The sequence below is a fragment of the Oenanthe melanoleuca genome, chromosome 10 (genome assembly GCF_029582105.1).
Source record: "Oenanthe melanoleuca isolate GR-GAL-2019-014 chromosome 10, OMel1.0, whole genome shotgun sequence".
Taxonomy (NCBI): Eukaryota; Metazoa; Chordata; class Aves; order Passeriformes; family Muscicapidae; genus Oenanthe; species Oenanthe melanoleuca.
Genome location: NC_079344.1, coordinates 16,723,822 through 16,735,155, shown reverse-complemented (window position 1 = coordinate 16,735,155; position 11,334 = coordinate 16,723,822). Strand labels below are relative to the sequence as shown.

At 56.2% G+C, this 11,334-nt stretch overlaps 1 protein-coding gene across 2 annotated transcripts; it reads left to right on the top strand.

The window, feature by feature from the left end:
- Nucleotides 1–183: 183 nt before the first annotated feature.
- GRAMD2A (GRAM domain containing 2A) lies at nt 184–10,998 on the top strand. Of its 2 annotated transcripts, XM_056499565.1 has the most exons (13): nt 184–254; nt 859–1,185; nt 3,555–3,668; nt 4,332–4,389; nt 5,678–5,750; nt 5,832–5,935; nt 6,484–6,582; nt 7,495–7,566; nt 8,414–8,476; nt 9,510–9,666; nt 9,891–9,990; nt 10,084–10,191; nt 10,659–10,998. In XM_056499565.1, exons 3-13 carry the CDS (start codon nt 3,565–3,567, stop codon nt 10,660–10,662), a joined length of 942 nt encoding a protein of 313 aa, XP_056355540.1. In that variant the 5' UTR covers nt 184–254; nt 859–1,185; nt 3,555–3,564; the 3' UTR covers nt 10,663–10,998. The 2 variants fall into 2 exon arrangements, with proteins under 2 accessions (XP_056355540.1, XP_056355539.1); XM_056499564.1 differs by having other exon boundaries at nt 10,084–10,998.
- Nucleotides 10,999–11,334: the final 336 nt, after the last annotated feature.

The window sequence follows — 11,334 nt, the reverse complement described above, 5'->3', positions numbered from 1 at the left end:
GCCCCTTTAAGAAGCTGGAGCGCGGCCCCTTTAAGGGCCGGGACCCGCCAGGCTCCGGCCCTCACGGTTTGGGCGGGGCCTGTGGGGGCGGGAGGCGGCGCTCGGTGTGGCGGGGGCGGGGCTGGGCTGCGGGCGGCCAATGGGCAGGCGGGAGGGGGCGGGGCGCGGCGGCGGGCGGCCAATGGGCGGGCTGCGTGGCGGCGCGAGGAGGCCGGGGCGCGCGGGGCATGACGGCGGCGCGGGGCCGCGCACAGGTACTGGGGGGCCTCGGGGGGCTCCGGGGCCTCGGGGGGCACCCGGGACTGAGGGGGACTGGGACCGGGAAGGGGTTCGGTGCCGGAGGGTGCCGGGGGCGCGTTCCTCCCGCTGCCGCCGTGGAGCTGCTGCTACCCCTCGGCCTGTCCCGGCCGGCGGCGCCGCGCTGAGGGGAGCGCGGAAACACCGACAGCCCTTCGCCCATTCCCTGAAGAGACGGGCCGGGCCGGGATGGAGTCCCGCCGCTGCCTACCGGGGACCCGCCGGCTTCGCCTGAGGAGCTCCGAGCGCGGGCGGGGATGGGATCCGCGCTGGGGCTGGCCCGGTGGGCGAGACCCGCGGTCCCACCGTGCCCCGCACAGCCCCGCAGGCCGGGGGTCACCTCCCGCCGCGCTCCGTGTTCCGTCCGTGCCGCGGGGCGCTCGGAGCGGCTCCCGCGGAGACTCAGCGCCACGGGCTCTGCGGACATCCCAGCACTGGGGTCTCGGCACTGCCCCGGCCGTGACCCCCCGGTTCCTGGGGCAGGGAACACCGGGGACATCGCGGGAGGGACGTGCGGGGCTCCCTCCGGCCCTGACGTCGCGCCTCATTCTCTCCTGCCAGCGCCGCTCGGCTCCGGCCGTTCCCCTCCAGCATCCCGGGGTGGCTCCGCTCCAGCTCCGACACGCGGGACTGAAATGACCTTGGACGCCAGGACCAAGGGCAGCTCGCCGAATCCCGCCAGGGCTCCCTCGGGCCGCGGCCGCCCGCCCGCCGGTGCCTCCCTCCGCCTCTGAGCCCCCTGGGGTTTGCTGGGAGGCGGGAACCCTGCCTGCTTCGCTCCGGCCTCCGCCGCGCTCTTCTCCGGCAGCGGAGCAGGGATCCAGCGAAAATCGCTCGCCGACGGAGGGGCTCGCGCCGGACCTTTTCCAGGCTGGATCCCAGCGCCGCGTAAGGAGAGACGGCGATCCCGTGGGAGGGAGAAGCACCGGGTTTTACTGGCAAAACCTGAGGGCTCGGGGTGCCGGGTGGGGGGGTATCAGGAATGGGCGAGGGGGCATCAGGTCGCTGGATTGTTTTCACTTTGCTGAGAACTTCTACACCCACCCTCTCTACCTCCTCTTAGGAGCTCTGAACTCGGACTGTTTTTGTTCCACTTGTATTTTGGGACACTTGGGATAGTGAGTTTGTCTCAGGAGCAGTTTCTTGCTGGACAAATTATTTGAGGAGGGTGACAGGATGAGCTGCTAGAAAGTATTTTCATCACTGTGCTGGCACTGGAAGCACCTCTTGGTAGGGAAACCTCCCTGTGCCTGGAGCCCAGCCTTATCCTGTGCTCCCAAACTCTGGATGTATATCTCTCATGCATTTAGAAGCCAGAATGGAGCAAGATCTGGACAGAGGAGACAAAGCAGCTCCTGCAATGTCCCTGCTGGGGCTGAGGATGCTCATCACAGTCCACAGACTATCCCTGGAGCATCCTACTGCCAGCACTGTGTCCAGGACCATCTTACCCAGGAGTTGTCCCTGATGGTGGCCATGAGAGGGAGAGAAAACAAGGATACAGCACTCCCAAGTGCTTTCCAGCCTGTGTTTTTTCTCATTTTAGGGAATTTCTGTGTGTTTGGTGACCTCAAAGGGGTTCTGGTGCCTTTGCCTCTCCCCAATCCCTGTGTGGTGCCCCTCGGTGTCAGTGCTGGTTAGGGATAAATCCGCTCACCGGATTAAGCAGTGCAGGCGTTTGGGGATTTAAGGGATGACGTGAGGGAAGCCAGAGAGTGCTGAGCTCTGGACAAGGAGGCTCCAGATCGGGTCAGAGCCACTTTTCCAGCATGGGAGAAGGGCAGATGAGGACTTTGGTGCCTCCATGATAGGAGTTTCAGCTTCAGGGCAGCATGGCATCCCCTGGCAGAGGATACCTGAGGAGTCAGGCAAGGGAAAACACCTTTTAGTGCCATGCCAGGGGGTGTTATTTTGGTGCTTCTTGTCAGTAAGGTCTCCTTTCCCTTCCTTACACATCCTTTGACCTGAGCTCCTAAAAACCCACAACCTCAGTGTGTCCATCCCATCCCTGCAGTGCTCAGACTCCAGGGCTGTGCAGGCAAGTCTTTGCCAACAGTGGCTGTGGGGATCCAGGAGCTGTGGCCAACCACATGGCACCAGTGACTTCTGTTTGGTTCTCCTGTGCCCCCACATACGTGTTAGCTGTTGTGGGAGCATTCCCAGTGCCTCCAGCTGGGAGTCAGCCGGGCTCCACTGCACCTGGACAGTGTTTTCATCAGGGCTCTGAGGCTGTGGGGATGTGGGAGTTCACAGTGTGACAGCTCTCAGCCCATTTGGGATCCAGCTGCTGGCATCCAGCTCCCCTATCCTGGCCCTTGCTGAGCTGGGGGATTATTGCCATGGGTTTTCTTTCCGAGGAGCTCCAAGGAGTAGGATGTGTGTAGGGCAGGACAGGTTGGTGAGGGAGCCGCTCTCGGGCTGTAGGAGGTTTGGTTGGCTCCTCGGTGTGGGCTGTGCCGCAGTGTCACAGCACCATCCCCGCAGCACCGGGCTGCACTCCAGCCCTGCGCCTGTCCCACTGCTGGTGCTCATCCTGTCCTGCTGGTGCCCCACCTGCTCCAACTCACCCCCTGCCTAGTGAGCTGAGTGCTTGCCCTGGAGTCATTCCCTCTCCATGCGTCTGTTTGTGGCTGCATGTGGCTGTTTGCTGGCTCTGCCATGCCACCGGTCCCCTGGGATCGTGCTCTGCTTGGCTGCCAGTGCCACAGCTATCTCTGGTGGTGGTTTGCCAGGGTGAAAGTGTCACCTTTGTGGCCTGCCAGGTGATAACCTCCCCGTGGCACTGGGCCCGTGTTTACTTTGCCTGCCGTGGCTGATAAGCACCTCTGATAACATTCCTGATGGTAAATAACCGGCTCTAATATGCCTGCTGATGGCTCTGCCCTGGGAAGATGATGTTTTACTGACCAAGAGGAGCAGACTCTGGCTGAAATCCATCCCCCCAAGGAGTTTCACAGACCTGTGGTTTTTTCCATCCCAACCTCCAGCCTTTCAGGATAGTCTGTGCTTTGGAGGGTGTTATCCCAGGGAGCCACAGCAATCTGGCTGCTCTGTTGTGAGCGCTGGGGAGTCCCTGGCAGAAAAATGACCTTTTTTTTTTTCTCTCCACGTGACTTGAGAAATAGCAGAAATATTCTTGCTGTCCTTGAGCAGCAGATTCTGACGTCTGTGTGCAGGCTGGGATTGAAGGGAACAGATTTACAGCTCCAGGCCCCTTTTCCCCTTTCCCTAGGGGGCTGACAGGTGTCTCCTTGCAGTGCCACGCCGATGCATGAGAAGGCAGCTCCCCTGAAGAGCCCTGAGCCCAGGCACAGTCGTGAGAAGCTGGAGGTGTTCCAGAAGCAGAAGAGTTTGGATTCCTTCGATGGCAGGTGAGGAGCAGCATGCCGGGGTCTGTCTGTGGTTGAGTATTCTCTCTTTTCCATCCTGCTGTGGCATTCCTGCCTTCGAGCCCTGAATACTGCCTGCCAACTGGGGCAGAGCACAAGGGGGGCCAACTTTGTGTTCTCCCTGAAATATTGTGGGTATAAAAGCAGAGAAGTGAAAGGGGTTTGGGGAAGGGGATGATATTCCCACTGCTGAGGTTGTTGGTAGGATATTGCTTTCTCCATGGTTTGTCCTTTCATCTGTCCATGGGATAGACACGAGTGGATGTCCCTGTGCATGGCCAGAGCTCCTGCTCAGCACATTCCCAAATTCCTGCCTCAGCTTTCCCTTGGGAATCCTTGTCCCAGCCAAAGCTGCACATTTCCAGCTCTCAGCCTGTCTCAAACTGCTTCCAGGTCAGGGAACTGGGGTGTGTGTGAAGTACCTTGGTCCTGGTGCCTTCACTGGCTTTCATCAGAGATCAGCCCTCAATTGCCAGTACTGAGCCTCAGCATAAATCATGGAGACCCCCAAAATGTGGCTTCATGGGGTCTCTCTCCAGTCCTTAACATTTTTCCATGTCCCATATTGCAGCACACATGTTTTAGGGAGCAGGTGAGAGACCTGTGGCTCTTTGCTTACCTGGTGATAACCATTTTTCCTTCCAGCCTCCGCCTGAACGAAACCCTCAAGGATGAGGACATCAAGAAATGCCACCGGGAAGTGGTAAGCCTTTGGCTTTGGGAATGACCGGGCTGGTGTGTGCCTATTGCCCCAGGAGGAGCTCTCAGGTGTGGGCTTGAAGGAGCCAGAGGAAGCTGCTGATGTGGGGCAGAGCCTCCAGCATTTAATTTCAGGAGACCTGGTGATGGTTTTGTGTGGCCCATGCTCTGCCTTGCAAATGCTTCCAGGATTTCCATCTAGAGCAAAGGAGAAAGTGGAAATGTTGACTGAGAGGACTTAAATTTCTGTCCCATTTGAACCTTTTTGGTTGTTCAAATCATGCCCAAACGAGATGGTTTTGGTCCACCTACAGATAAGAAGTGCTCTGGAAGAGGAAGGAGAGACAGGAAGTGGCATTTTGCCTTTTCCTGTGAAGAAAATGGAGGAGAAGAACATTTTTCCATTTCCTCAGAGGCATCTGGGACGGTGACAGGACCTGCAGTGGATTTGTGCTGGGGCCAGGAGGTGTTTCTTGGTGGCAATGCCCTCCATGTTCTCCTGGAATGCTCTCACTGGCACCCCCACCATCCCGGCATCCCTCTGGGAGGTGTCTGAGCCAACTGAGCCTTGATCCTCTTAGGGCCCAGCTCATCCAGTGACAAGGTGCACAGAACAAAGGTGACCTTGTACCTGTGGGCAGGAGGGCTCTGCTTGTTTGGCTGCCACAAACCAGCCTTGCTGTGCCAGCTTTCTCTGCATCCTGGCAAAGCAGCTCCTCCCTGGGAATTCGGGGTGCGGCAGCCATATCCCTGGGGAGCATCCCGAGGGCAGGGGGCACAAAGCTGCCTTACAGGACCAGTTGAGTGGATTTATGGGAGCATTCAGAGCTTTACCTTCAGCGCAGGAGCATTTCAGGGCCAACCTGCTGAGCCTCCCGCCGCGCTGCCGGCAGGCTTTGAAGGGAATATAAATAGCTGGATGGCGCGGCGCGATGGGCGCAAAGCAAGTGTTGTCACCGTGTCCCGGATAAGGGAAGAGGAGGAGGAGAGAAACCGCTGGGCAAAATCAACTGCCTGCAGATGAGCCTGGCAGAGAACAGGCTCCTCACTGAGGCTTAGCTGCCTCCATAGATATTAAGGGAAATGTTCATCTGGGAGGATGGCACAGCCTTCGCCGCGTGCTGGATCATCCAACCTTCCTCTCATCCGTCGGGGCTCCTGTCTCCAGCCTGCTGGGACCCCCCTGCGCCGCTCCCGGGTGCGGACAGAGGGAGGTTTTCTTGCAGGAGAGGGATTTTTGGGTCTCCTTATCGGCAAGGTCACCGGATAACTTTGTTCTGCTTTGCTTTCAGGCTGCTAGCAAGTACAACTCCCAGTACCACAAGCTGTTCAAGGACATCCCCACGGAGGAGAGTGTGCTGAAAGGTGAGTGGCAGGGTGAGGGATGGGCACAGAGGGGGCAGGTTCCAGCACAGGGATTGCCACGACTCTCTCTCTGCCTTGCAGTTTGCTCCTGCGCGCTCCAGAGAGACATCCTCATCCAAGGAAGGCTTTACATCTCCCCCAACTGGCTCTGCTTCTACGCAAACCTTTTTGGGAAGGACATTAAGGTAATGTGGGCACCAGCCCACACTGGTCCCTCAGGGCTTATAACCACAGTTTATCCCCTCCTGCACCCAAATATCACCAAAATCCCCAGCACGGCAGTGCCTCCCCCTCTGATGACCCATGGCATCAGCCTGGGGAAACCAAATATTTGGTATGGTTTAAAATTCCCTGATGCAAAACCTCCTTCTAGCTGCAATGATGCTTGAAGGAAGATCAAAGGTTTTAGGGGGGGCGGGATTTGAATCTCTCTTGGCTTTTCTTCTTGATTTACAATCTGACGTTTCCCCATTAGTCTTGTGGCTGACGGGGATCTTGGGATGAGATGACTTCCTTTAAAACTGGGCTGAAAGACTGAATTATTTATATGTGATGCTTTAAACAAATATCTGAAGGAAGCTCAAGGTTTCAGCAAAGTTACCCTGCCAGAAATAACATCCTGCCTTATTTTTCACCCTCCTTGGGCTTGCACGGGGGGCTCTCCTGGTGGATCTTAGGGAGGCTGGCTGGATGATGCTTGTGCTGTGTCCATCCCTGTGTTCCTGCCCTGCAGGTTGTGATCCCAGTGGTGTCTGTACAGCTGATAAAGAAGCACAAGACGGCTCGGCTGCTGCCCAATGGCCTGGCCATCACCACCACTGCCAGCAGAAAGGTAACACCAGCACCCAGCAGATGCCCAGGTCCAAACTGGATGTGGTTTTAGAGCAGTGAACAATGCTATTCCATCCCTGGTTAGGAAGTGAGTGCTGCTCTCTGTGCTGGCTGCCAGCCAGGGCAAACACCACAGCTTTGCTTTTGTTCCTGAATTTCACTTTGTTCCTGGACGAAGCAAAGCCCAAGTGAAACTCGGCCGAGCCTGACAAATCCCTGCCAGGCTCACGTAAAACCTTTAAACTCCTTAAACACAAGCAGGGAAAGGGTTTGGGCTGGAATTCAGCCAGAGCTGGTGGAAAACTTGGATACAGGGCTGCATTTCCAGCTTTTAAATCCTGTTGGATGTTGTTGGCTGAGCTGATGCAGTGTGTCCAAGTCCTCTCCTGCCTAGGTGCTGCTGCCAGCACTGTGTGTTGCCTGTCCCTGCCAGGGAGGGGGTTGTTCCTGCAGGATTTTGGGAGGCAGTTATTCCTGCGGAATTTGGGAGGTGGGTTTCAGCAGGGAGTGGCATAGGGCAGGATTTGGGCATTCAAAGCCATGTGTGGCTGCCCTGCACATCAGCCAGGGGCTCTGTGTTAGGCAGGGTGAGTGTGGCCCTGTGTCCCTTCCATCCCTGGGGATGTTTTCTGTAGGTCCTGGCCCCATTTACTGCCGTGTCCCTCTGGGTTGAGCTTGGGAAAGCTGTAGGAAGAGCAACTGAGCAAGACTGGCCCCAAAAAAATCTGGTCCAGGTTTTAGCAGGTTGCAAAAATAACAGCAGGGAAGCTCTGCAGGGAAATGCCTGTGGGGAAGATGTGGCTCCTGAAAAGGGGGAGATTCAAGGGCATGATGTCTCTGCCTGTCCCTGCATGTGGAGAACGACTCAGGATGGGGGGAATCTCTCTGAACAGCTCATCTCTTTCTCTTGCAGTACATCTTCGTATCCCTCATCTCTCGTGACAGCGTCTATGATGTCCTGAGGAGAGTCTGTACCCACCTGCAGGTACCCCCACTGTGGGTCCATGGCCCTGAGGCTCTGCACCTGCCCTTTGGGCTGAGCACAGCTCTTCATCACTGCCTCCAAGGCTTTGGGCTGCTCCCAAAGCCCTCTCCAATTCCCAGCATCCTCACTGCAGCAAGGGATGGGAAGAGGGGCAGAAGCCATGCCTTGGGCACGTCCTGTACCCATGGGCTTTTCTGGGTCATGGATGAGGCAGAGCTCTGAGTTTCTGCTCTCTCTCAGGGCGTGGGTATGAATTATTTATAATCTGGTGGTAATACTAGTTCTGCCACTCTGCACATTGTTGCCTTTTGCCCAGATCTAAAGTTTTAAGGTGAGGAAAAATGGTACAAAATTAAACAGGAATTTAAATTAAGTGAGGGAAGACATCCATCAGACCTTGAGCTGGAGTTAGGATGACTGTGGAGACCTCTTCCCCCTGACTTTGGAGCACATGGGAAGCTGTGCAGGAGCCCGGCCCTGCCCAGGAGGATGTGTGCCAGTTGTGCCAGGGCAACGATTTGGGTGATTAAGCCCTGTTGCCAAACTGGGGGATTTATTCTTTGAAATGTGCTGGGCTCTGCCCAGATGTGCCCTTTTTTTTTTTTTTCACCCCTTGATGTTTTATCCTGTCCATGGAAGCCCTTGGCTCAACCATGGCCCCACCAGGTTTTTGGTGATGGGAAGCAGCGATGCAGTGCTCTTTCCTCGTGCCCCAAATCCCTGTGATTGTAAGTTCTAGCAGCTGCTATTCACAGTCTCAGCAGAAAAGCCCAAATTCCATTTTCTGGCTGAGGCTGAAGCAGGGAGAGGTGGCACTGTAATGCCTGATCCTTTCCCCCCCATCTAGGTTTCCAGTAAGAAGAGCTTGAGTCTGAAGGAGCTGTCAGAGGAGCCGGACTCCGTGTCACTGGTGAGGGTCAGGGCAGCTCTAGGAGAGAAGGGACCCCCTGACCTCATGCTCTGGGTGAAAAGGGCCTGCCTGGTCCCCTTGCTGGGTTTGACACTGTCTGATGGCTGCTCTCAGAGTCAGGAGAGAGTTGGTTCTTCTGTCAAAGGGTGCAAGGATGCGCCTGCTGCCATCATAGCTTGTCCTCTGGAACCCTAATCCCCAGATGGGTCAAGAGCACAGACAGTGATTCTGTTTATAGACAGAAAAACTTCAGAGTCATGTGGAAAATGCCATCACCCTGATGGCTGATGCTGTTCACAGCTGGAAATGTGGATAATAGGCTGGCAGCATGGTTGAGTTATCCAAAAATTTGTGGGATGAGTAGGATGGAAGAGGCAAACACCTGCTGAACCATGGCATGATCCAGGGAGCCACATGCTGCACCTTTGGAGAAGGGTGTCCTCCATGGCTGCTGGTCCTGAGCCTCGGGCTGGGTGCAGGATGTGACAGGTGGGATGCACCAGAGGGTGATGGGGGATATCACCCATGGTCTGGTGATATGCCAGGGGTTAAAGATTCATTTCAGGGGCAGAATTGGGAGTGAGCCAGGCTGATTTGGCAGCATCTCGTGGTACTTCAGTGGGATGCAGCCCTGTGGCAGCTCCAGCCCTCGGAACTCTCTGTTGGGGGAGCTCCTTTCTGTGCCAGCTGCCACCCGCTTGATTTTTTTGTCTTTTGGGGGCACATTTTTGCCCTATTTGGGGCATGCTGGAGAATTCCAGGTGACTGCCCTGAGCTTCAGGGGGTGGAGGAGGCAGCAGCTGGTATTTGGGGCAGGTGTGGGGTGCGTGGGCAGGTCCTTCTACGGTAGTAGGAGCCTGCATTCCTGTGGAGCCGTCATGGAAGATCAGCTCTCTGTCAGGATGATGTTTTGAATGTGCTGGTGCTGTGGGTTTGAAAGTGGAGATGCTGTAGGGTTTGAGTTTGAATTTGGCCCCACCATATCCGTGGCACTGCTGGTTTCATTCATGGCTCACCAGGACTGTTCCCACAGGAGGTGATCGTCCCCGAGGGCAAATGGAGGAAGGTGTCACCTACCTCGCTGTCACTGTCTCTGCCTGATGCCAACTACCAGTGCATCCACCGGACCTCTGTCAGCAGCCTGAGTGCCAAGGAAAGCTCCTTCACCTCTGAGGAGCCACTGGTTTCAGGTGAATCTCCATAGAAGTGTGATCCATCCTCTGCTCTTGTGCAGGAGAATTCTGCCTTGCAGATTAGGCTGGGAGTCAGTGATGGAGTCCTGGGGATGGGCTGGGATCTTCTGGCTGCAGTGTCTGAGCCCATGGAGGAGGAATATTTGATGTTTCCTGGTTGCTGGAAGAGCAGGAGCATCAGCCAAGTGTGGCTGTGCCTCTGAATCTGGATTTGCTTTCAGAAAGTGCAATAAATACCGAGGAAGAGCTGGAGGTGGAGCAGAGCTGTGTGGCAGAGCTGAGACCCTCCGACTACCAGCTCCTGAAGATCTTCATCGTGCTGTAAGTTTGCTGAGGGTGCAGGGAAGCTGGGGGCACTCTGGGAATGTTGGTCTCAGTCTCAACTGGGTGTTTGGCTTGTTCCTCTGCTGCCAGCATCTGTCTCCTGGTGGTGTCGTCCTCGTACCTGGCATTCCGCATCTTCCGTCTGGAGCAGCAGCTCTGCTCCCTGAACCGGGATTACCTCTCCCGCGGCCACAGGAGGTGAGGGACCCTCAAGCACATCTTGGGACACACAGGTCATGCCATGAGTGAAGGGCTTGAGGAAATGTGGGTGCAAAGAAGAATGTCTCCATTCTGTGTGATGTTTCTAAGGAATGCTTTGTCCCTTATGCTGGGCCTGCTGTTGGGCTGGCAGAACCCACAGTGCCATCTCCACACTGGAGGTGATCCCATCAACTGCTGGTTTGAGTGACTGGGAAGCTCTGCTGTCCCTGAGACTCTGGAGCTTGGGAAGAGGTTTCCTCATTGGTTTGCAGCTGTTTCTCCAGTTGCAGGAAGCACCAGGACTTCTTGTTGGGGCTGGGCTGTGCCTGGGTTAAGGCCATGGGCACCAGCATGGGATGGACAGGACGGGAATCTTCTTGGGCTGAGGACGTCAGAAGGCGCCAGGAAGGGATATGGAGTCTCTGCAGTCACTCATCCCATCTTACCCCACTCCCTGCTTGCAGGTGACCATTCCCCAGGTGCTGGCTGAGGATGGACACTGAGGTGGTGGCACCCTGCCCATGGATCCTGGTGCTGTGTCCTCCCAACCATGGCTGTTAAATGTGGTCTGGCTTTCCCTCGGCCAGTAAAATGGGACCAAGTATTTTCTCTGTTCCTTCGGGCACTCACTCCTGGTGGGACTATCCAGCCAGGTTCTGGCCACCGGTGCCAACTCCCCATCCCACTGGAAATCTGTTTTCTCTCTGGGACACTGCTGTGCTGTAGCACTGGACAATGGCTCAGGGCTGCCGAGCACTTGGACCTTCCCTTAGGACTTGCTGCTAAAATGGACGCTGGTTTTTATTTCAGGCTTGTTTTTTTCTTGTTAAAAGATGACCTTGGGCTCACCAGGAACCCCCAAAAACGTGGATGAGTTGCCACTGCTGCTCTGGGAGAACCCACCTGTTTGTCTCAGTATCCCTGGCAATGTGCCTGGAGAAATGGCCCTGAACACAGGGATCTGTGGGGATAGGGAGAAAGGGCCCAGTAGCCCTTTGGGGTGTCAACTATTCCACACACAAGGGTGGGGGTACAAGCCAGGGCCCCTCAGCCCTTCTCTCCTGGAGCAATGGGTGCAGAGAGGTGTGTGTGTGTGTTTGTGTGTCCCTTGCAAAGCACTTTAAGGCCCCCAGAGCAGAT